The sequence below is a fragment of the Lathyrus oleraceus genome, chromosome 7, assembly GCF_024323335.1.
Source record: "Lathyrus oleraceus cultivar Zhongwan6 chromosome 7, CAAS_Psat_ZW6_1.0, whole genome shotgun sequence".
Taxonomy (NCBI): domain Eukaryota; kingdom Viridiplantae; phylum Streptophyta; class Magnoliopsida; order Fabales; family Fabaceae; genus Lathyrus; species Lathyrus oleraceus.
Genome location: NC_066585.1, coordinates 523752840 through 523778685, shown reverse-complemented (window position 1 = coordinate 523778685; position 25846 = coordinate 523752840). Strand labels below are relative to the sequence as shown.

The window sequence follows — 25846 nt, the reverse complement described above, 5'->3', positions numbered from 1 at the left end:
TATATATATATATATATATATATATATATATATATATATTACTCATCGGTTTTGTTATAAAAACGAGAGGTATATGGTGCTAGTTTGAAAAATAAATAAATTTTTTGCTGGCGTTCGAACCCATGACCATTTAAACTAACCCCTATGTTATTTTTAAACCGATGGGTAAAACTCCCATTTTTCATGTCATCCTTCGTTACCTCGACATTGTAACCGAGGTGAAATTCATTCCGCGTTCGATATGACATGTTTTATTTGTAGTAGTGTACTCGTCATTCACCTTTTCTTTGTTGGAAGTGGTGGTTCTTGCATGTCTCTTTTTTTCTTCTGTACATTCATATTTTAGTATGAGTGATTTTCTTTGTTTAACTTCAAGCGATCATAAACTTTAATGATCATTTACTCCTTTAAAAGTTTCTATCGGAGTTCACCTATCTCCAAGTCAATATTTTTCCTAGCAGATAGTAGTATGGATCTATGTGCTTGCAAGTATTATCAAGAAATGATATAAGACATTGAAGATTATGGATAGTAAGAAGGATACAAGTCAGCCAAGAACTGTTGAGTTTGTATGATGCATAGTTTTGATGATGATAACAATTGAAGTCAATCAATTTCTAAAGTTAACTCAAGCGGCCAAAGATGCATAAGATGGTTGATCAAGTTATTCTCCCGAATCATGCTAAAGACATTTGTGCAAAGTCAAAATTACGCTCCAATGACTATCAAATGAAGACTTAGAGTTTATGATCACAAGTGGTTTACACTTTCAATATCTCAGGTGATGGTAACTAACATGGAAATATATCAAACTTCTTCAAAAAAAATACTCAAGATTCTTATGTGATGCTAAAATCAAAGATAATGATACCAAGACTTGAAGCTTCAAAGTGTGAAAGAGAGGAAGTGTGAAAGTTCGCTTAATTGTATCCACTCGAGTGATAAGTATTTGGTAAAGACACAAGGGAATTAAGGGAAGTAATATGGATAAAGCACATACTTAAAAGCACAGAGAAGCCTCTCTCTTTTTAATTAAAATAACAAAAAAAATTTTTTTTGGAGCCTAACCACTTGATTAGGAGATTGTCTGCTTTATTAGAAAAATATTTTTCAAACTGTCTAATCAATTAGATTTATAGCCTAATCGATTATATGACGTCTAATCGATTCCATAATTGATTATGAAAGTCTCTTAATGATGCACATCGCGAGATCGTATTCTATTTTTTTCGAGGTACGACAATCTTCTTCCAATGAATAGTCTCAGTGGTTGAATGATCCTCGAAAAATTTAACGTCCAATGAAGAAACTTCATTAAGAAGAGAATACGAAGAAAACAAAATTTCATCTAGTGGAATCTTCAAAAGAAGTAATAATAAACAATAATCAACCTTTGGTAGAGCCTTAGAAGAATATTCTTCCAAAGAAGAAAATGAAATATACTTGTTAGCTTCTCACGAAGAAGATGATTATGAGGCAACAGATTATCATATATGTAATTGTTTAAATTAAGTGCTAAATTAGTCGAAGCAAATGTTAAAATTAAATAGCATAACTTAGATCTTAAAGAATATATTAAGCAAAAGTCTATGTTTGGTTCGTGAGCTCCGCCATTGAAGAAAATCTCTCTTTTGGGTTTGTGAAGATCAACTAGTGAAAAATATTCACAACGATTCTTAAGCTCAGCCTGATTAAAAGATTTATCAATTCGAGATCAACCTGGTGTGAAGTCCTACTCGGTTTCTGATTTCATCTTGTTTAAAAGATTAGTAAATTCGAGATCATCCCAGTATAAATCTCGATTTGCTTCATTGTTAGCTTGTATAAAACCACAATTCATCTTGTAGGATAGCCAACTCAAAACTCCATCTTGGTTCGAGATCATCCTGTGCAAACTCTCCGTTTGAATTAGAGACTAATTGCTCAAAGTTATGTTCGTTGTTTGGATTGGAGACTAACCACTTCAAGTCACTATTCGTTCTTTGGTTAAAAGTTATCCTAAAAACTTCATTTCCTTAAATAAGGGGGTTCTTGGGCTTAACCTTCTAAAAGGTCTCAAGAAATAGTGGGTACTTGTAACACCTCAAAATTTGCCCTCCTCTCTTGGGACTAGCATTAACATATTTGCATATCATTTTAGGACATTAGGCATTTCATATTGCATATCATGTGGTTACATAGTGCAAGCTATCTTCCCAAGTCTTGATCAGAAGATGAGGAAGTCAAAGTGCAAGCCTAGGGTTTACTGATTGATCATGGCCATCTGAGGATGGGGCTATGAATTAGGGTTTCATGATTCTCCAATGGATGTTGGTCTTCATCTTGATTACAATGATACATCATCATCATCATGGTTGGATGTCATCAGGAGATTGGAGAAGATTCCTTGAGATTAGGGTTTTGACCACTGGTCAACCCTAATCAGTTGTATTGGGCCAATCAGGGCTGGATCAAAAGATGGGGTCTATGATGGTTATGAGGTTCATTTGATGGTTATATGGTGCTTATTGAGGCTAGGGTGTCACCCTTGAGCCATTTCAGTTGGAGATTGGGGTTTAAATTGATCTATGCATTGCCAAATTCATCTGTCAGATGAAAAGTCAACTGTGGTCAACTGTGCTTGATCTGATGGATGTGGAGGTGGAAATGAGTTGGATACACTTCATTCATGTTGGAACAAGTGTTATATGACATCTCAAAGCTTAAGAATGAAGAAAATCAAGTCAGGACAAAAACTGCCAAAAATGGCAGGTGACTGGTAACTGAAGTTTCCAAAAATGGAAAGTTTTTGACCTCAAAAACAGAAGTCCAAGGAAGCTTCAAATGAAAAATTGTTCAACATTACAGTTGTAGATCTTGCTCTCACCTTTCCAAAAAGTCCAAGAACTTGAAAATCCAATGTATGGTTTGCAAGATATGGCTCAGTGAATTTCAGAAAAGACCCGTAATCAGGAGGCCATAACTACCACATACTTTGTCCAAATTGCAAGTTCTTTATATGCACAAACTCCATTTGACATGTACTTTGAGGGTGCATCATTGGATTTTCCCAAAAATGGCCAAGGCAAAAAGTCACTTTTCAACTGGACAGCTGAATTGGATCAGGGGCAAAATTGTCCAAATGTCAAAATAATTGGAATTTTTGAATGGGACTTTTTCCAACACCTCAAGAATGGCATTTTAAGTGTGTTTGAATATTCATTTCATGGTTAAGGCATGTGAATTGGATTTTGGTTTGAAAAATGAATGGTCAAAAATGGATCAATTACCACACACATGTGATTTTGAGAAATACTCAACCAATGGACATGAAACAAGTTTCTACACATTACATATGTCATTTGGGGATTGCTTGGGCTGTCAAAACAGCTGGCACTAGCTGTCATTGTGTATTTACCATTTTACCCCTCCTTTGAAAATGACACTTTCACTTAACATTACCATTTAACTAATTAACTTGATTAGTGAATGATTAAGACCACATATATATTCATAATCTTCTCCTAATCATAACAGAAAAACACATTCTCCAAGATTGGATCAAGAACTTTCACATTCTCTCCAAAACCCTCAAGAACACCAACACTTTCAATCTCAAAATTCTTCATCATTTCTCAACCATTTTTCGTGATTTTTGTTGCATTCAACCACATTCATCATCTGCACCAACTGTTTTGGCAAATTGGAAGGTGAAGAGCTTGGATTCTCGACTGTCCAAAGGAGCTTCAACAATGGAGAATTGTGATTTCGAGCATTAGAGGAAAGATCAAGTGCATCTAAGCATAGCATCTCGTTTCCACAAGGCCATTGCTCATCTGTTTTGAAGAATGGAGCTCTAAAAGCACGTGAATCACGACTGCCATTCAAGGTTTGAGCAAAAATCGATTATCACCATTTGCTTAATTATTATATGCGTTAGAAAGAGCATGAGATGTAGGTTTTGATGATGCTTGTGGTTTTGAAAATGATGACCTGTAGTGTGAGAAATCGTGAATTGAAAGTATGAGTGCAAACCCTAGGTTGTTCGATTCTTTTGATTTAGGAACTTTTGGGATGTAATGGTGTGATATTCGTGTTCCTCTTGAAGAGACGAGTTCAACGGTTATAAGCATGCCAATTTTCATTAACTTTCGATGTTCATCATTTTTTCAATTTTCTGGAAAAGTTCTGGACGAAAGAGATGAAGAAACACGCTGTAGATCCAAAAAAGCGTTTGAATTTTCAAACTGGGAGTTTCCCGCTCCCGCCACTGAAAATTACAGATATGCCATTGTAATTTAAGTAATTCATTTTAATTATTTAGAAAATTGATAGCATCTTTAAAAATTCATAAAAAATAGTAAAAAATTCCTAAAAATATGGAGGTTTTTTCCTTGACTTTGTTGACTTGTGTAGGATTTGTTTGACCTATTGGTCAAAGTTGTGCATGGCAAATATCTTGTTTGACTTAGACTTGTTTCACATGTGTCCATTTTTGATACATTTCACCAATTTGATCACGAAATGCACATGCTTGCAAATAAATTCTTGAAAATTTTTGTGGTGGTTCTTGACTCATTGAGGATTATTTATATGTAAATTTCATGAATTTTTGATACCTGGTTAGAGAGCAGCAAATTCTGGAACTTAGGTGTGACAATTTGTGTCACACCTCTTGATGTCAACTTGTTGAATTTAATTGGATGACCTATGCATGTTGGAATTGGCTGAAATTTTGCATGATGACTTGTTGATATTTTAGGATGTTGTATGAATTTTTGTAGAATTTTTCACTGCCTTTTCTAATTGATCATGATTTTTCATTTCTGGTTGTTGAAATTGCAAGCTCATGTGATACATGTTGGTAGATTGATTGGGAAATCCTCATATTGTATTGTATGGCCATGAAATTTGATATGCATGAACTAGACACATTGTGTGACCTCCCTGTTTTGGTCTCATCCATTTCTTTTTAGTTTCCAATGAGATATGAATTTTTGAAGTGGATGTATGCATTGATGGTGTGAATTGGAGCATGAAATTGTGTCTGTTTTTGTTGATTTTCATTGACATGGTTCCATTTGCCCAATTGAGCTCAAATTTGACATGGTAGACCTTGATTGACCCCTGTTTAGGTGTATTTAATTTGAGATTTTTTGATGTGTTTTGGCATGGCTTTGAATGCAATACTTCTGTTTGTATATTTGGTGCTTCATTTGAACCAATATGGATTGTTTTGTGCATGAATTGAACTTGATGGATGATATAAACATGAGACCAAGGATGTTTGCTCTTGTTTGATGTTAATTTGATGTTGGATGGTGGATACCTTGCTGTTTTAACTTTTTTCTTGCTTTGGGACCCTAGGCTTGGCCTAGTGGTCTAGTTGCTAATGTTTGCTTGGTTTTTCAGGATCAAAAGCATAATGTACATGGAGAATGATACAAGTTGATTTTAATTGATGTTGTGGATGTTTGTACACTAACATAACCTTGTTTTGTAGGTGTTGGAGCTTGGGCTTAAGCCTTGGGCTTGTTTTGTGTTGTATTGTTTGAGCTGTTTAACTGTTTGCTTTACAGTTTGTCTGATTGAGTACTGACTGAGTTTGATTGTTTCCAGGTACTTTAGTTGCTCAGTTCCTTATGAACTATTGCTTTGCTTTGCTTAAGCAACTTGCATTGAGGTAACTTCCTAACTTCATGTAGTCTGGAGACCCGGCTGTTACCGGGCCGGGCAAATTGTCTGAAGTCCTCCTTAAGAGGCAATGCTTGTGTATGTTTATTTTTAAGCCCAAGCAGGAAAAGTCCTTCAAGTAAGGCAATTGGTGGAAGGTAGGGACAAGCAACCTGTCCCCCACTATTCAGTTGAGTCTTCTCCTTGCTCCCATTACATGGTTGTAGCATTGAGATCAAAACCCCAAGATCTGTGCAGTGCACATTGAGTCAGAGTCATCGAGTATAGAAGGGTTCCCCTATTCTGGACCCATGCTCATTTGTCAGCTCTCCCTGGTTAGGGATAAGAGCTGTGAGGTCCGATCCTCACTTCACCCATCATCTGCTTCACCTTAGCCTCGTAATGGCAAGGTTAAGAGCAAACCCAGCCTGTACAGACGATTGCTTAGGCAGTCAAACCTGATTGATTGAGCCCCTTGTTTGGCTATAGTGCGTGTTATGTGGATATCTGATTGACATGCTTGTTTGAGATACCTGTTCTCATTTGATGATATATGATTGTATGCTTGTGTGCTAGCTTCTTTCCTGGTTAGGTTAGTTTGCTTATGCAAGTAGGATAGAAAACCGAACTTAGGGTTAACGATGCATGACAACATTAGGCTCGAGTCTTAGCTCCCTAGTGTCGTGTTTTCCCCTCGGTTTCTGGTTAGCAATTTAGTCCCTTTCAGGGGAACTACATCGCCCTGATCCTCGTTCCAGACGAGGTATGTAGGCAGGTGGTCGTGCGAGACCACTCCGGGCAACCTTTTTCTTTTTTGCGTGCGTTTACTTGTTATCTGACTGTGTGTTTTGGTTCGGATGCCGACGTAAGCCCAGTGATTGGCTGTCGGGCTCCACGTTTGCCGTTTTATGCATGTTTTGGTTCGGATGCTGACGTAATTCCATCCAGTGGTTGTCGGGCTCCATGTTTGCCACCCTTGTGTGTTTGTATGTTTTGTGTTGTTTGGCGTGCGTAAGCCGAACTACAGAGGCTCTGATTCTTGTTCCAGACAAGATATGTAGGCATAAGGTGCGACGCCTTATCGAGCCCGTTTCTCTTAACCCCACCTGCGTTCCCTGTGTGTGTGTGTGATGTTTAGCAACCTTTTCTTTATTCTAGGACGTGGATCCCGTCGAGTACGACGGACGTGAGGGGTGCTAATACCTTCCCCTTGCGTAACCGACTCCCGAACCTTTTCTCTCTGGTCGCGAGACCATGTCTTTCCAGGTTTCTCTGAGCGTTTCCTTTCCCTATCTTGGGATAAATAACGTTTAGTGGCGGCTCTGTGTGTTTTTATTTTTAGGCTCGCCGGTTGTTTTTTCGCAGGATGCGACAGCTGGCGACTCTGCTGGGGACTCCTAACATGTTGACCTATGCTGGTCCATGGTCCCTAAGCGAGTCTCTCCTAGCGCTTTAGGATGGGTTTGGTTGCTTGTGTTGTTTATTTATTGCATTTATTATACTAACCCTTGTTTATATTTGCATTAAATATGTGCATGCATCATTACTGTCATGTTGCCATCTTCCTCTGCAGGTGGTTCTGTTGTTTGGGGTGGGTGTTCTGAGTGGGGCTAAAACCCAGGCCCGAGTGTACACCTAGGATTAGTGTGGGTCTCGCGTACCTCACATGTCGGTTGGGCATGATGTTGCGACGTGACATACCACAAGCCGGACGAGGTTCAGTCGATAGTGCTTTCCATTGTGGAACATTTCACGGTGGCTTAGTTACTGCTTCTGAGCTGTTGACTCTGATGACCGATCATTTCCCGGATCTTTGGTTTAGACGATCTTAAGGGAGCTACAATGGCACACCCGCAAGGGCAAACCCATTGAGTATCTCCGCCCGATTGTCGAGACTATTATCCGCCTTAGGATGACCTGTTTAGAATTAACCTGTGAGGGGAGGGTGAATCATTCAGATGCATAATCAGATGGACTCAGATGGTGACTTTTGGTTCTGTGATTCAGAGACCTATTTATAAAGTCGGATTTATAGTCAGTTATTGCTGTGACGCCGGAGTGCTGTCCGAGATTTATCAGTGGGGATCCGTTTATTTCAGGATCCCCCGGGCCGAGATATTTATCAGTGGGGATCCGTTTATTTCGGATTCCCTGGGCCGATTCAGATGGTGATGGTGTATCTGCTCAGAGTTTTGTCCAGTGATGATGATGATGTATCTGTCTTCCGTTTATTTCGGAACCCGTGGGCCAGATTTGTGATGGCATATTCCCTCAGATGGTTATGATCAGTTCAGAGATCAGGCTTCAGAGCAACAGATGATCAGATGACTTGGAGGATGGCACTATGCATTGCATACATCTGCATCATTCTCATTTTGCATTCATCTGCATCGAACCTACGTCTAGCCATATGGGGAGCATTATGGATTGAGAATCTGGTTGAGAGACATCTTGAATTTCAGAATATGGATGTCAAAATGTTATCTGTCTCGATGAAACCAGAATCGAAGGACAGAATTTTCCTCATATGGACAGACGTTGCATTCATGCACATTAACCTGTTTGCTGTTTTGCAGGTATCGGTCTAACCAGTGCGCACAACTTTTCTGCCCAGATACTCTCCCAGACTCAGCAAATCCAAACTGATGGATCCGTACAACGCCGACATTCTCGAGCTGAAAGAGAAGATGGGAGAGCTGATTCATGTCATGCAAGAGTTCGCCTTGGGGCAGAGAGTAATGGCCGAAAAGGTGGGGAGGATTGAAGACTGGCTGAAGATGGGGAAAATACAAGGTAATGCTTCGTCATCAGCATCGAAAAAGCCATTCGGGAACGGTCAGCGCAAGAATGAGGGTGAATCAAGTGCTGTGTATGCCCAGGGAGGACACAGTAGGGATCGTTACTACCAGCACACTGCTGCTGTAACCATTCCTGCTGATAAACAGTCAGTCCGACAGCAACCTCAGACAACTCCACAGAAGATACAGGGAGCTGGGAGTCAAGTGAAAGGAAAGGGGGTTGATCGCCATTTTGACAAGCCGCCCGTGACATATGCTGTTCTGTTCAAAAAGCTGATGGATCTTGGGTTGGTTCAGCCAAGGGCGATGGTTCCGATGAGATCAGATCAGAGGCCTCCTAACTATGATGAGAACGCCCGGTGTGAATTTCATTCTGGTACACCGGGGCATAACATTGAGGGCTGTAGAGCATTCAAGAATGTTGTCCAGGACCTGGTGGACTCCAAGGCTATCAATTTTGCGCCGTCACCGAATGTTAATGCTAATCCCATGCCAGCACATGGTCAGGCAATGGTGAGTGCAATTGCTGAAGATTCGGATCACGCCTGTGTGATGGGTGAAGAGACTGATGGTAACTGCAAGTTTGATGGTTGGATAAAGCCGTGCGTACCAGGGATGGAAGTCCAAAACTCGAAGGCTTAAAGAGATCAGCACTGACACTCATCTGGAAGAGTAATATTTCTTGTTTTCAGTTTATTTGCATGAAAGCCATACGTGTTGCCCGACACGTAATGGTCCATTGTAAGGGCCACCTCATGTTTAAATTTGCATTTTCTGCATCATTAATAAATGGATGTTTTTCAGTCAAAAAGCGGTGTTCCCTGTTTTTCATTTATTTTTGAAGTTTAAAAACAAATAAAAATGGCAATGTTTGTTTTCATTTTTCTTTTTTGATTTGTCTCGTCCCGAATTCAAAAATAATTCTCCGGATCTCGTTGATAACAATTTGGTTACACCTCGTATGACTTCGACAATCCGAGCGATCAGGCTGAAGAAGAAGGCGAAGAAGACTGTGATCTGCTGGAATTAACCAGGTTGTTTAAACAAGAGGAGAAGGTGATTCAGCCGCACGAGGAGCGGGTTGAGGTTGTTATTCCAAGCACCACCGAGGTCAGGAAGGAAGTGAAAATTGTGGCCGCTTCAGAGGCGAGTCGAGAGCAGAATGGTAGTCCTGTTGAAGGAAGCACGTAGATGCCTTCACCTGGTCATGTTAGGATATGCTAGGGTCGGATACCGGTGTCGTTGTGCACAAGCTCCCATAGAAAGGAGACTGTCCTCTAGAGAAGCGAAACGCCAGTGCCTGTATCAGAGAGCCATGGTGACTTTGTTTCATGATATGATTCATCATGAAATCGAATGCTATGACATGATAGCAAAGTCCCAAACAGAAGAGGGGCATTTGGTAGATCTGGCCAAGTTGGTTAACTGGTTGAGACAATTCAAACTGAGGTTGAATTCGAGTAAGTGCACTATCAGAGTGTGGTCCGGTAAATCGTTGGGGTTCATTATAAGTGTCAGAGAGGAATCGAGGTTGCTCCTGCTTAAAAAAAAAAAAAAAAAAAAAATGCCTGAACCGAGGGAATAGAAGAGAGGTTCGTGGTTTCATAGATAGATTGAACTACCTGTCATGGTTCACATCTCATCTAACAGCCATGTGGGAACCCATTCAAGAAAAAAAAATCAAACGGTCAGGTGAAATAATGATTGCCCAGGGGCATGGAAAGAATAAAAGAAAAGTGGCAGGAACCTCTGATTCCGATGTCTCTTGTGGAAAGAGCAATTGTCAATCTGTACTTGACGGCCTTCGAGGGGTCTACGAGGTGTATTGGGTCAGCATGACGCGTCTTGTCGAAAAGAGCATGCAATTTACCTTAGCAAAAAGTTTACCGACTGTGAAACAATACATTCACTGTTCGAGAAAACTTGCTGTACTTTGGCATAGGCTGCTCGCCGACTGAGACAGTTTATGCTGGTTCATACCACTTTGTGGATTTCCGAGATGGATCCGATCAAGTATGGGGTTTGAGAATCCAGCATCGACCGGACGGGTTGTGAAAAGGCGAAAGAATGTTGACTGATTTGTGACACTCTCAGAAAGCAATCAAGGGGTGTATTGTCTGATTACATCGCTCCGCAACCCATTGAGGATTATCAACCGATGAAGTTTGAGTTCCCTGATGAGGACATCTAGAGGTGCTCCAATCGAAAGATTGAGAGTAGCCGATCCCGGAGGAGGGGCCTGACCCTGAATCCGAACGGATTCTGATGTCTGATGGGGAGGTTAAGGTGAATGAGCTTTTGTTGCCCGGATAACGTTTGAATACACCGATGGTGTGATTGAGTAGGAAGTTTGTATCCTGGGTATTGATCTCCAGTGTGCGTACATCTACTGGGGCAACTCCTTTCTCATTGGTATATGGGATGGAAGCCGTGTTACCTGTTGAGGTTCAGATTCCCTCTTTGAGAGTCCTGATGGACGTGAAATTGCAAGAGGCTGACAGCCATCTGTCATGGACAGTTATACCAGCAACGGATGAAGCGTGCTTTTGACAAGAAGGTACGACCTCGGGTGTATCACGTGGGTGATATGGTGCTGAAAAGGATCCTTCCTTCTCAAAACGATCGAAGGGGCAAGTGGACACCGAATTATGAAGGTCCATTCGTGGTCAAGAAGGTTTTCTCTGGCGGAGCCTTGTTGTTAACGACCATGGATGGCGAGGATTTTCCATCCCCTGTGAATGCGGACGCAGTTAAAAAATACTTCGTATAAAAGAGACCCGCTGGACGAAAAGAACAAAATAGTCCAGGCAAAAATGGGCATCCCGGCGAACCAAAAACAGAAAGAAAGGTTCGGGCAAAAGTTAGGGATATGAATGAAAAGATGTACACCCGGCAAGTCGAAAACCTGGAAAGGCGACTTGGGCAAAAATGGGTATCCCGGTGGACTGAAAACCCGAAAGGGCGGTCCAGGCAAAAGAGGGATTGAAACGAACAACTGCGTCTAGCACGATCGTTTGAGCTTTGGTTAAAGCATCTTGGATAATACCCGGTAGGGATCAAGCAGAAGCGTCTTGTTCAGAAGGCAGAAAGCATGGAGAGTCTGAGGACATATGGGGTGTAACCGAGTTGGAACTCGATGAGATTACGGGTTTCACATTGCCATTAGGATAGATTTTTCCTTTTGAGTGCAATTACCTCTTTTTAGGAATTGCTTCCTTTTGTATTGCTCATTTGAGCCACACTTTTCCAATCAATAAAATGCACATTCAGTCAAATAATTTTGTTTTTGTTTTTCATTACCGCTTTGATTACAAAAACATCCAGATTATTTTGATAAAGAATCTTGCATTTTAAAACATACAGGTCTCCTTCCAATGCATGTCTATAAGATTGAAGCTGTAAATCTTATTTGGAAGGTTGAGTGACCCAAGTGTTGAAATCTTGACACGCCTGGGGCACGGTTTTATCTAACGGTCTGTTTTGCAGGAACTGTTAGATATTTCTCACTCACTTGCAGGTTGTGATGTGGAAGCTTTTGACGAAAAGAAATCCCCATGAGAGTCCAGTCAGGGACGAATGTGTGAAGAAAAGACGAAGTGACGTTGCGGCGTACGACGATCCTTGATGATAATCAAGAAGACTCTTCAAAATCGGAAGATTGGAAAGTATGTAATTCCCCGCAGGGTCCAATCCGGGACGAATGACTGGGTAGAGAAGGGATGACGAGAAGACGACGAGACGTCCGACAACCCTTGAAATTAATCAAGAAGACTCTTCAAAGTCGAAAATTGAAAATTCTGTATAACTCCCAGGAGTACGTCTCTCGTCGAGCGCGGAGCAACTTGGAATATAAGATGATGGAGCAGAAAAGGTCCAGACGAGTCTGGGAATTCTCAAAAGTGGAAAGCCGATACGAGTATTGGAGGTAGGTACCGTGGTTCGACGAGTCGATGGGTGTTCTGTACCGATTTTTCTCATTTCCCAGCTAAGTCCCAAGCAGAATCATAGGACTAGCTCCCCAGCAGATTCAAAGTCTGTGATTTCTCCAGCCGAGTCAGGATGGTGATATCCGGCAGGTTTAAAGTGATGTTTCCTCAGCAGCCAGGCCAGAAGGTTGCTAATCCCCGAGTGGAGCGGGTTCAAAGAAATATATCTCCAGCAGTTCCCCGAGTGGAGCGGGTCCAAAGAAATATATCTCCAGCAAGTCCCCGAGTGGAGCGGGTTTTTTCAATGACATATCTCTCCAACAGTGTTCATTCTACCAGTGGATTGAACGAGTTTCCGTAGCAGACGAATATCTGCATCCCCAGCCGAGGGTATCCTACATGTGGATTGATTGGGTCCTCCCCAGCGGAGTAGTTGTCGTTCCCCTAGCAGGGTCTGGATGGTATTCCCCCAGCAGGTTGAAGATTGCTCATTTCCCCAGCGGGAGTATCTGTGAGGGTTCCCAAAGCAGAGTTGGGATCTATATCCCCAGCAAGTCAAAGACTGTGGTATTCCCACAGAGTGCAGTGAAGGATCTGTATCCCCAGCATGTCCTCGAGAGGGTGGGGTGCAAAGGAGGTATTCCCCAGCATGTCCTCGAGAGGGTTGGGTGCAAAGGATCTGTATCCCCAGCAAGGGTTGTCTATTTCCTAGCAGCAGTGCTATCCCCGGCAGGGTGGAAATCGGAGCAGTGGCGAGTTCCTCAGCAGAGAGTCTCGTTTTCCCCAGAAAATTCCCTTGAGGGGGATATTTTTATGCATTCATCATGTAGAATAAGCATTGCATATTTCATAGAAAAATAAATAATCGCGTAGCATTTCCATAATTATGGAGCATTACGCAGAAGAAATCAAGCATGCATCATTGCAAACGTCAGCTAGTCTCAAGCCGTGGTTACTGTTTGAGAGGTATTTTGCCAGAAAATGAAAGTGTTACTCCGAGTAGTATAGCCTCATGATTGGATCACAGGTATTGTCCCAGTGGTACGACACTGGAGAAGACTCCTTCCGTCGGACGGAGATGGAAAAGGGATGTATTCAACGCAACCCAAACTGTGGTTACCGCTTGAAGATTTGGGGTTCACCAAAGGTGAAGATGTTACTCTGAGGAGATTAGCATCACAACGTCAGATCAGCAATGTTCCCCAGTAGTGCGATATTGGAGGAAATGTTCCCGTCGGACAGAGATGGGGATACAGTCAGAAGACGTTACGCGATCAGCGCGATTCAAGCCGTGATTACCGCTTGAGGTTTGGTTTTGTCTGACAGCGAAGACGATGCTCCGAGGAGTTCAGCATTGTGAGTTTGGAACCACCGTTTCTTCCCAGACATCAGTAAGTGTTTGGTCGATCATTGTTTGATGTCTGTCCGCATCATGGTTTGATGTCTGTCCGCATCATTGTTTGATGTCTGTCTGCATCATTGTTTGATGTCTGTCCGCATCATTGTTTGATGTCTGTCTGCATCATTGTTTGATGTCTGTCCGCATCATTGTTTGATGTCTGTCCGCATCATTGTTTGATGTCTGTCCGCATCATTGTTTGATGTCTGTCCGCATCATTGTTTGATGTCTGTCCGCATCATTGTTTGATGTCTGTCCGCATCATTGTTTGATGTCTGTCCGCATCATTGTTTGATGTCTGTCCGCATCATTGTTTGATGTCTGTCCGCACCATTGTTTGATGTCTGTCCGCATCATTGTTTGATGTCTGTCCGCATCATTGTTTGATGTCTGTCCGCATCATTGTTTGATGTCTGTCCGCATCATTGTTTGATGTCTGTCCGCATCATTGTTTGATGTCTGTCCGCATCATTGTTTGATGTCTGTCCGCATCATTGTTTGATGTCTGTCCGCATCATTGTTTGATGTCTGTCCGCATCATTGTTTGATGTCTGTCCGCATCATTGTTTGATGTCTGTCCGCATCATTGTTTGATGTCTGTCCGCATCATTGTTTGATGTCATGTCAACATCATTGTTCGGTGCCTGTAAACATCGAGTTTCCTCCCGGTCATTGGTTAATGTCTGGTCGAGCTTTTTTTGGTGTCAGTAAACATCATCGTCCGATGTTCAGTAAACGTCGAGTTTCTTCCCAGTCATCAGTCAGTGTCCGGTTGAAGGTGTACCCTCTGACGTGTTGCCCTTAGAGTGGTGATTAGTGAAGTTTCCGACTATCAGGTTGAAGCACTTATGGTATTCAGGCCAGTTTTTCGGAGTTCAGACCGAAGTGGTTTTCGGACCAGGTAGAAGAAGAGAAAATTTTCGGGGTTCAAGAAAAGCAAAAAAGGAATGAGAATCCCGAGTGGATGTGTGGTGTTCAGACCATGGTTATCCCTGTGTTACCATTTATTTTGGTATCCAGGTCGACATTTCAAGAGTTTGTTTCTTCGCCGCTGCTGACAGGCGCTGTTAATTATTATCCCATCAGAGTGCAAATTGTTCGTCTGTTCTTGGTATTCAATCACTCTTCATCCTGATCATCCGAAAGCCGAGGCTATTTCGTATCGACAGGTTCACAGTGGATTGAATAGGGGCAGCTGTAACACCTCAAAATTTGCCCTCCTCTCTTGGGACTAGCATTAACATATTTGCATATCATTTTAGGACATTAGGCATTTCATATTGCATATCATGTGGTTACATAGTGCAAGCTATCTTCCCAAGTCTTGATCAGAAGATGAGGAAGTCAAAGTGCAAGCCTAGGGTTTACTGATTGATCATGGCCATCTGAGGATGGGGCTATGAATTAGGGTTTCATGATTCTCCAATGGATGTTGGTCTTCATCTTGATTACAATGATACATCATCATCATCATGGTTGGATGTCATCAGGAGATTGGAGAAGATTCCTTGAGATTAGGGTTTTGACCACTGGTCAACCCTAATCAGTTGTATTGGGCCAATCAGGGCTGGATCAAAAGATGGGGTCTATGATGGTTATGAGGTTCATTTGATGGTTATATGGTGCTTATTGAGGCTAGGGTGTCACCCTTGAGCCATTTCAGTTGGAGATTGGGGTTTAAATTGATCTATGCATTGCCAAATTCATCTGTCAGATGAAAAGTCAACTGTGGTCAACTGTGCTTGATCTGATGGATGTGGAGGTGGAAATGAGTTGGATACACTTCATTCATGTTGGAACAAGTGTTATATGACATCTCAAAGCTTAAGAATGAAGAAAATCAAGTCAGGACAAAAACTGCCAAAAATGGCAGGTGACTGGTAACTGAAGTTTCCAAAAATGGAAAGTTTTTGACCTCAAAAACAGAAGTCCAAGGAAGCTTCAAATGAAAAATTGTTCAACATGACAGTTGTAGATCTTGCTCTCACCTTTCCAAAAAGTCCAAGAACTTGAAAATCCAATGTATGGTTTGCAAGATATGGCTCAGTGAATTTCAGAAAAGACCCGTAATCAGGAGGCCATAACTACCACATACTTTGTCCAAATTGCAAGTTCTTTATATGCACAAACTCCATTTGACATGTACTTTGAGGGTGCATCATTGGATTTTCCCAAAAATGGCCAAGGCAAAAAGTCACTTTTCAACTGGACAGCTGAATTGGATCAGGGGCAAAATTGTCCAAATGTCAAAATAATTGGAATTTTTGAATGGGACTTTTTCCAACACCTCAGGAATGGCATTTTAAGTGTGTTTGAATATTCATTTCATGGTTAAGGCATGTGAATTGGATTTTGGTTTGAAAAATGAATGGTCAAAAATGGATCAATTACCACACACATGTGATTTTGAGAAATACTCAACCAATGGACATGAAACAAGTTTCTACACATTACATATGTCATTTGGGGATTGCTTGGGCTGTCAAAACAGCTGGCACTAGCTGTCATTGTGTATTTACCATTTTACCCCTCCTTTGAAAATGACACTTTCACTTAACATTACCATTTAACTAATTAACTTGATTAGTGAATGATTAAGACCACATATATATTCATAATCTTCTCCTAATCATAACAGAAAAACACATTCTCCAAGATTGGATCAAGAACTTTCACATTCTCTCCAAAACCCTCAAGAACACCAACACTTTCAATCTCAAAATTCTTCATCATTTCTCAACCATTTTTCGTGATTTTTGTTGCATTCAACCACATTCATCATCTGCACCAACTGTTTTGGCAAATTGGAAGGTGAAGAGCTTGGATTCTCGACTGTCCAAAGGAGCTTCAACAATGGAGAATTGTGATTTCGAGCATTAGAGGAAAGATCAAGTGCATCTAAGCATAGCATCTCGTTTCCACAAGGCCATTGCTCATCTGTTTTGAAGAATGGAGCTCTAAAAGCACGTGAATCACGACTGCCATTCAAGGTTTGAGCAAAATCGATTATCACCATTTGCTTAATTATTATATGCGTTAGAAAGAGCATGAGATGTAGGTTTTGATGATGCTTGTGGTTTTGAAAATGATGACCTGTAGTGTGAGAAATCGTGAATTGAAAGTATGAGTGCAAACCCTAGGTTGTTCGATTCTTTTGATTTAGGAACTTTTGGGATGTAATGGTGTGATATTCGTGTTCCTCTTGAAGAGACGAGTTCAACGGTTATAAGCATGCCAATTTTCATTAACTTTCGATGTTCATCATTTTTTCAATTTTCTGGAAAAGTTCTGGACGAAAGAGATGAAGAAACACGCTGTAGATCCAAAAAAGCGTTTGAATTTTCAAACTGGGAGTTTCCCGCTCCCGCCACTGAAAATTACAGATATGCCATTGTAATTTAAGTAATTCATTTTAATTATTTAGAAAATTGATAGCATCTTTAAAAATTCATAAAAAATAGTAAAAAATTCCTAAAAATATGGAGGTTTTTTCCTTGACTTTGTTGACTTGTGTAGGATTTGTTTGACCTATTGGTCAAAGTTGTGCATGGCAAATATCTTGTTTGACTTAGACTTGTTTCACATGTGTCCATTTTTGATACATTTCACCAATTTGATCACGAAATGCACATGCTTGCAAATAAATTCTTGAAAATTTTTGTGGTGGTTCTTGACTCATTGAGGATTATTTATATGTAAATTTCATGAATTTTTGATACCTGGTTAGAGAGCAGCAAATTCTGGAACTTAGGTGTGACAATTTGTGTCACACCTCTTGATGTCAACTTGTTGAATTTAATTGGATGACCTATGCATGTTGGAATTGGCTGAAATTTTGCATGATGACTTGTTGATATTTTAGGATGTTGTATGAATTTTTGTAGAATTTTTCACTGCCTTTTCTAATTGATCATGATTTTTCATTTCTGGTTGTTGAAATTGCAAGCTCATGTGATACATGTTGGTAGATTGATTGGGAAATCCTCATATTGTATTGTATGGCCATGAAATTTGATATGCATGAACTAGACACATTGTGTGACCTCCCTGTTTTGGTCTCATCCATTTCTTTTTAGTTTCCAATGAGATATGAATTTTTGAAGTGGATGTATGCATTGATGGTGTGAATTGGAGCATGAAATTGTGTCTGTTTTTGTTGATTTTCATTGACATGGTTCCATTTGCCCAATTGAGCTCAAATTTGACATGGTAGACCTTGATTGACCCCTGTTTAGGTGTATTTAATTTGAGATTTTTTTGATGTGTTTTGGCATGGCTTTGAATGCAATACTTCTGTTTGTATATTTGGTGCTTCATTTGAACCAATATGGATTGTTTTGTGCATGAATTGAACTTGATGGATGATATAAACATGAGACCAAGGATGTTTGCTCTTGTTTGATGTTAATTTGATGTTGGATGGTGGATACCTTGCTGTTTTAACTTTTTTCTTGCTTTGGGACCCTAGGCTTGGCCTAGTGGTCTAGTTGCTAATGTTTGCTTGGTTTTTCAGGATCAAAAGCATAATGTACATGGAGAATGATACAAGTTGATTTTAATTGATGTTGTGGATGTTTGTACACTAACATAACCTTGTTTTGTAGGTGTTGGAGCTTGGGCTTAAGCCTTGGGCTTGTTTTGTGTTGTATTGTTTGAGCTGTTTAACTGTTTGCTTTACAGTTTGTCTGATTGAGTACTGACTGAGTTTGATTGTTTCCAGGTACTTTAGTTGCTCAGTTCCTTGTGAACTATTGCTTTGCTTTGCTTAAGCAACTTGCATTGAGGTAACTTCCTAACTTCATGTAGTCTGGAGACCCGGCTGTTACCGGGCCGGGCAAATTGTCTGAAGTCCTCCTTAAGAGGCAATGCTTGTGTATGTTTATTTTTAAGCCCAAGCAGGAAAAGTCCTTCAAGTAAGGCAATTGGTGGAAGGTAGGGACAAGCAACCTGTCCCCCACTATTCAGTTGAGTCTTCTCCTTGCTCCCATTACATGGTTGTAGCATTGAGATCAAAACCCCAAGATCTGTGCAGTGCACATTGAGTCAGAGTCATCGAGTATAGAAGGGTTCCCCTATTCTGGACCCATGCTCATTTGTCAGCTCTCCCTGGTTAGGGATAAGAGCTGTGAGGTCCGATCCTCACTTCACCCATCATCTGCTTCACCTTAGCCTCGTAATGGCAAGGTTAAGAGCAAACCCAGCCTGTACAGACGATTGCTTAGGCAGTCAAACCTGATTGATTGAGCCCCTTGTTTGGCTATAGTGCGTGTTATGTGGATATCTGATTGACATGCTTGTTTGAGATACCTGTTCTCATTTGATGATATATGATTGTATGCTTGTGTGCTAGCTTCTTTCCTGGTTAGGTTAGTTTGCTTATGCAAGTAGGATAGAAAACCGAACTTAGGGTTAACGATGCATGACAACATTAGGCTCGAGTCTCAGCTCCCTAGTGTCGTGTTTTCCCCTCGGTTTCTGGTTAGCAATTTAGTCCCTTTCAGGGGAACTACATCGCCCTGATCCTCGTTCCAGACGAGGTATGTAGGCAGGTGGTCGTGCGAGACCACTCCGGGCAACCTTTTTCTTTTTTGCGTGCGTTTACTTGTTATCTGACTGTGTGTTTTGGTTCGGATGCCGACGTAAGCCCAGTGATTGGCTGTCGGGCTCCACGTTTGCCGTTTTATGCATGTTTTGGTTCGGATGCTGACGTAATTCCATCCAGTGGTTGTCGGGCTCCATGTTTGCCACCCTTGTGTGTTTGTATGTTTTGTGTTGTTTGGCGTGCGTAAGCCGAACTACAGAGGCTCTGATTCTTGTTCCAGACAAGATATGTAGGCATAAGGTGCGACGCCTTATCGAGCCCGTTTCTCTTAACCCCACCTGCGTTCCCTGTGTGTGTGTGTGTGATGTTTAGCAACCTTTTCTTTATTCTAGGACGTGGATCCCGTCGAGTACGACGGACGTGAGGGGTGCTAATACCTTCCCCTTGCGTAACCGACTCCCGAACCTTTTCTCTCTGGTCGCGAGACCATGTCTTTCCAGGTTTCTCTGAGCGTTTCCTTTCCCTATCTTGGGATAAATAACGTTTAGTGGCGGCTCTGTGTGTTTTTATTTTTAGGCTCGCCGGTTGTTTTTTCGCAGGATGCGACAGTACTCTCAAGATCAATTCTCGGGGAGATGAGTAGATCACTTTATTAGACCGAACCTCTATAAATCTCTGGTGTTTAATGACTTATGTTTAAAGACTAATCATTTTAGAAAGAAGATGACTTCCAATATTGTTTTTAACAAGAGGACTTTCCCAAACACAACTCCATCGTTTAATGTTGATATGTTTGAATTGTGGAAAGTTAGATTTAAAATATTCATTCAAAGTTTTGATCTTGAATTGTGAGAAATAATAGTCAACTTTCGGTTTATCCCAACTCATTGCATAAATGGTAAAGTAGTTGATAAACTAGTTTTTTTTGGACCGTAGAAGGAAACAGAAAATTTGAAATTAATTTTAAAACTAATTTTTTTTAGTCATGTCTTTAAATGAAAATCAATTTTTTTGTGTCCTCAACTATAACTATGACCAAGGAAACATGAGACACTCTTGAAATGATCTATGGAGTTTCTTCAAGTATTGAACAAAAGAGAGTGCACACACGAGGTGAAAAAGATGAATGATTCTTTCATAATGTTAGTGTAACACGCTAAACCCCAAACACTTATTTTATAACAACATGCAAATAATTTCTTAGCATAAACATCTTTCTCAATTATCATATTATAGCATCGAAAATGAATAATAACAACTTAATTTTAAGTGTCCTATAAATAAAAAAAAATCAACTTCATTTCAAGTTATAAAAGAAATGGTTTAATAACTCTCAGAACACAAAACAGAAAGGTAACTCGTCCCAGTGTTACACTATTAGAGCGACATGCGAAAACTAAAATAAACTCAACCAATAAATCACGAAAAAGACCACTATTGCAAATGGTAACCAACTCTTATGAATGGTGAAAGTTTTCCCCAAAGTCAAGAGGCCTTATTTATAAAGGAAGGCAAGCAACAAATCACATCAATAGAAATTAGAAGTTGCAAATCAACGACTAGATTTCACCTAGGAAATGTAAACAAACGCAACTGCACTCGAAATCCCTAGGGGGAAGCGCCATACCCTGACATTTTACCTAAAACCATCTAAATATTTCAATGATGGGAGAAAATTTAATGCGTTTGCTCCCTATTACTTTGGTAATTGCTCACAACTAACCCGGTTATTGTTACGATCGGGTATAATCGTTTGAGGCCAACCACAACTTTGAAAGATTTTTCGATCGATAAATGTCTGGAAAATCTTAAGGACAACTGTTTTGGGCCAGTTGAAGACCCAATATGAAGGCCCATTCATGCATAGGCCCAATGGAGACGATCCAAAATGTATAGCCAACAACACACGTAAGATAGAAGATACACTTTTATGAACTTCACTTTTCACTAAACTTATATTGGACTCTAAACTGACATGCCACCTTACCCGAGATCATCATCGATGCTTTCAAAGTCCTACGACATCGATCAATACTAATTCTGGTTCAATAATAGAACAAACACATTTCAGATAAAAATATGGATAAATTTAATCAATTTGACATATTTTTAAGATCTAATACATTATTTTATAATATTTTTCTTAAAAAAAATTATAATATTTTTTTTTTATGAAAAAGAATTAAAAACACATAACTTCTCTCTTACTCTCTAACTCGTATTCTAACTCTATCTAATCAGTTTGTAAAATTTCAGATATAAATCAGAAGTTAATTTTTGTAATTATTGATCACCAATTGCCAATTTGGCATTAGATTGTTTTTGGTTAGTAAAAGTGGCTCACTTTCTTCTCCCTTTTGAGATGAATGATAAAATTATATTTCAAAGAATTTTCACCTACTCATGAGTAAGGAAAAAGAACATGAGAAAAGACCAAGGCAAATAGATAAAGGGTAGCTAGTTCTAATTATAATTATTTTATATTAATTTCAATTTAAAAAAATAGTTCATTCAAATACATGTCAAGTCCTATATAAATGTGGATCATTTTCACAATAAAGTTATGTTAAGAATCACAAATTAAGACCATGAGAGCTGAAGAAATTTCACTCATAGTGTTGTTTATATTTGTGTTTGTCCAATTTGTGTATTCTCTTAATCGTACCAATTTTCCTAAAGATTTTTTATTTGGAACTGCCTCATCTTCTTACCAGGTTTATATATTTAATTATTTAAAATAAAATATAAACAAAAGATATTTTTCTTGAATAAATTTTTTATTAAGTATTTGATATTTTCTTATGTGATAAATTGAAGTATGAAGGTGCATCAAATGAAGGTGGAAGGAGACCAAGTATATGGGACACCTTCACTCACAATAATCCAGGTTAATAAATTCCCTTAATGCAACATTCATAATTCACCATATAATAAATTATTATTGTAACCATTCATAATCTTTCTTTTCTTTTAGATTCTTGATCTTTTTAGTTTTACAAAGTAGGTAAATTGGGAGAATAAAATCAGTTAGGTAGTTACTAAATTAGTTACAAGTTAGTTTTAAAAAAATAATTAGATTGCTTATTGCACTGCGCGCGCAAATATCGAATACCTGACATGTTAAAAAAACTTCTTTGTGTATGAATTTTTGATCAGGTAAGATTAAAGATCAAAGTAGTGGAGTCATTGCTGTTGATTCTTATCATCGCTACAAGGTACATATTTTGGTATAAAATTTGTAATGTATTTGTATATTAGTTCTATTTTGAACAAACAATTTTGCAGGAAGATGTGAGTATAATGAAGGATATAGGATTTGATGCATACAGATTCTCTATTTCTTGGTCAAGGATTCTACCTGGTGAGAATGAGCATTAGTTCAGCTTGATTAACTCTTTTGATTCTCGATTTTATTGTTTTCTAGCTATGAACTTTGACACTAAATTGATACAATTACATATTGGAAACCCTAGTTTTTGTGATTCAACATTGGTCATACATTTGGTTTAGGTGGAAACTTGAGGGGTGGTATCAACAGAGAAGGCATCGCCTATTACAACAATCTTATCGATGAACTCATTTCGAATGGTATGAGTTTAATCTTTCTCAGACGAAACAATCATTTCGGTATTTGATTTCGTCAGTGCTACCGTAATAGTCCTTGAATATGTCTCTAGGTTTGCAGCCATTTGTAACTTTATTCCACTGGGATCTTCCTCAAGCCCTTGAAGACGAATATGGTGGATTTTTAAGCCTAAATATCGTGTAAGTTGGGTTTTATGTTTTGACGCTCGATTTAGTTAGTCCATATGATTCATGAAGTTGAAATTCCTCGATCATAATCCTTTTGAGTCGGTCAAAATCTTTTGCCAGGAACGATTTTGCAGACTATGCGGAGCTCTGTTATAGGGAATTTGGAGATAGAGTGAAGTACTGGATTACGGTGAACGAGCCACTCACTTACACGACTCAGGGTTACGGAAATGGATTATTCGCACCGGGAAGATGTTCCGAGTGGTTGCCCTTGAACTGCAGTGCAGGGAATTCTAGTACTGAACCCTACTTGGTTACTCACCACCAGATTCTAGCTCATGCAGCTGCTTTCAAAGTCTATAAAGACAAGTATCAGGTAATTATCATATAAACCATTGAATATAGATACCGTATAAAACATTGACACAAACACGAACATGTTACATGATACAGGCACAAGATATTAACACATAAACACTTTTAATAATCTAAGAAATGAATGTAATTGAATATAACGACGTGTGTCAGTATCGTGTTGGTGTTGGACACTTAATCGTTCTCAAAACGATGAGCACACCTTGATAATTGCTTATTTTATTTAGATTTCTCAAAAGGGAGAAATTGGAATAACATTGAATACTCCATGGCTATTGCCACTTTCACAATCAAAGGCAGACACAGATGCAGCATCTAGGGCCCTTGTTTTTCTGTATGACTGGTAAACTTTCAAACTCATTCTTCTTTTGGCTTCACATCAACTACCAAAATAACCATTTACCGCAATAAGCCGATAGCAGAAAAATATTTTTCTGACAATCTGCCTTAACTGAAATTGTTTCATGATGTATGAGGTTTATGGAGCCACTAAAGTCTGGATCATACCCTATTGAAATGATTAATAACACCGGTGAAAGATTGCCGAAATTTTCAAGGGAACAATCCTTGATGGTCAAAGGATCCTTTGATTTCATAGGAATCAACTATTATACAGCAAACTATGCAGTCAATGCCCCTTGCATAACCGAAAACCAAACTATCTTTTCAGATGCTTGTGTTTTCTTCACAAGTAAGACACAATAAGTGAAATGTAATTTTCGGTTTTCACTTTGATCTTGTCTTTCACAATGCATTTGCTTACTTAATATCCTTTTTGTTATTTGTATCAGCAATGAGTGATGGAGTTCAGATTGGTCCAAAGGTAAGTTCATTGTTTCTCCTATGAAGTGTAAAAAAAACATCGACGTGTACGTGTTGGACACCTGACACGCCTTCAATCTAAAGTTCCGTCGTTGAATAGTATTTTGGGCTATATAACATATTCAATAAATTAGTTGAATGTAATCAGATGTGTCAGCGTCGAACATCAACACATGTTGGACACCAAACACGTCTTCAATCATAAGTGTCGGTGTTACAGAGGATACGACTCTGACACGTTGACTGTAATTATTTGAACGCAATATTTGGAAAGCAATTCATTTGAGAGTTTTGAATTCACAGGCTGCTTCAGACTGGTTATACATTTATCCAAGAGGAATTCAAGATCTTTTGCTTTACACAAAGGAAAAATTCAACAATCCAGTCATTTACATAACAGAAAATGGTAACCAATCTCTACCAATTACAATTTTCTCTTTCTTCACCTAACAAATCAACAATATCTATGTGTTTTGATGTTAACACAGGTGTTGATGAAATTAATGATGGCACAAAATCACTTGAGGACAACATGAGAATAGACTATATTACTAACCATCTTTACTATGTCCATAGTGCCATACAGTAAGTTTCTCATCTTCGTTTTTCGTTTTATAGAAATACAAAAAACTGTTTTTAGTCCCTACCGAGGACTTAAAATGCGCAGTTTCTGTAAAATGACAAAAGTTGAACGGTCGTAATTTTATAAGGACTAAAATTAAACGCGTATGTTTGACAGGAACGGCGCGAATGTGAAGGGCTATTTTGTATGGTCGTTGTTGGACAATTTTGAATGGGGAGATGGATATACAGTCAGATTTGGAATTGTTTATGTTGATTATAAGGATGGGTTGAAGAGATATCTTAAGAATTCAGCTGAGTGGTTCAAAAAGTTTCTCCATTAGTGGAATTGATCATGTAGTATTTTAAAACTTGTTAGTTATATAGATACTTTGTGAAAGAAACCAGTTGTTGAGTTTTGCTAGTTTTTAGTTTAGCTTTTGTATTCAATGTTGCATTTATTTGGTTCCTTTTATTGGTGTTTCCACTTCTCAATATGAAGGATGGGTTTCAATGTTAACGCTTTAGTTAGCAACAACAAAAATGCCATCAGCTCGACACAAGTACAAGAAACTTAAACAGACCAACGTGGGATATACTTCGTTAGCAAAGTCCTACAAGGAACATAAAGAGAGGTGGTAGAAATTGGAGAAACTAGCATTCTCTTTGGTGATATCACCTTGTAGGCGAACTACTTTCAATCACATGCCATAGATGTAAAAACTAAATTTCTAATAAAAAAATTCTTCAATATCCTAAATTCGAAGAATGATTTTTTTAAGGGTAAAATATGTTAGAAGTAATAAATATTCAGTAGTAGTAGTATTAATTTTGTTAAGTTTAATCTAGTTAGTGCAGGTTAATATTTTTGTCTACGTGACATTATTGCTGTGTATATAACAAGGGTAGCTGTCAATAGTGGTGTGTGTAACTATTTGATGTAACCGTTTTGAAGAGTAGCGGAAGTTTGTTATTTCAATTCTCTCTCTTCTCTCTCTTCTTCCATCTTCATCTTCTT

At 39.3% G+C, this 25846-nt stretch overlaps 1 protein-coding gene across 1 annotated transcript; it reads left to right on the top strand.

Annotated features, from left to right (window-relative positions):
• Positions 1 to 21889: 21889 nt before the first annotated feature.
• Positions 21890 to 25243, top strand: LOC127107243 (beta-glucosidase 12). The gene is made up of 13 exons (XM_051044544.1): positions 21890 to 22031; positions 22135 to 22204; positions 22474 to 22532; positions 22603 to 22678; positions 22828 to 22905; positions 22995 to 23082; positions 23191 to 23446; positions 23673 to 23788; positions 23922 to 24136; positions 24237 to 24268; positions 24571 to 24673; positions 24756 to 24852; positions 25007 to 25243. Exons 1-13 carry the CDS (start codon positions 21906 to 21908, stop codon positions 25170 to 25172), a joined length of 1482 nt encoding a protein of 493 aa, XP_050900501.1. The 5' UTR covers positions 21890 to 21905; the 3' UTR covers positions 25173 to 25243.
• Positions 25244 to 25846: the final 603 nt, after the last annotated feature.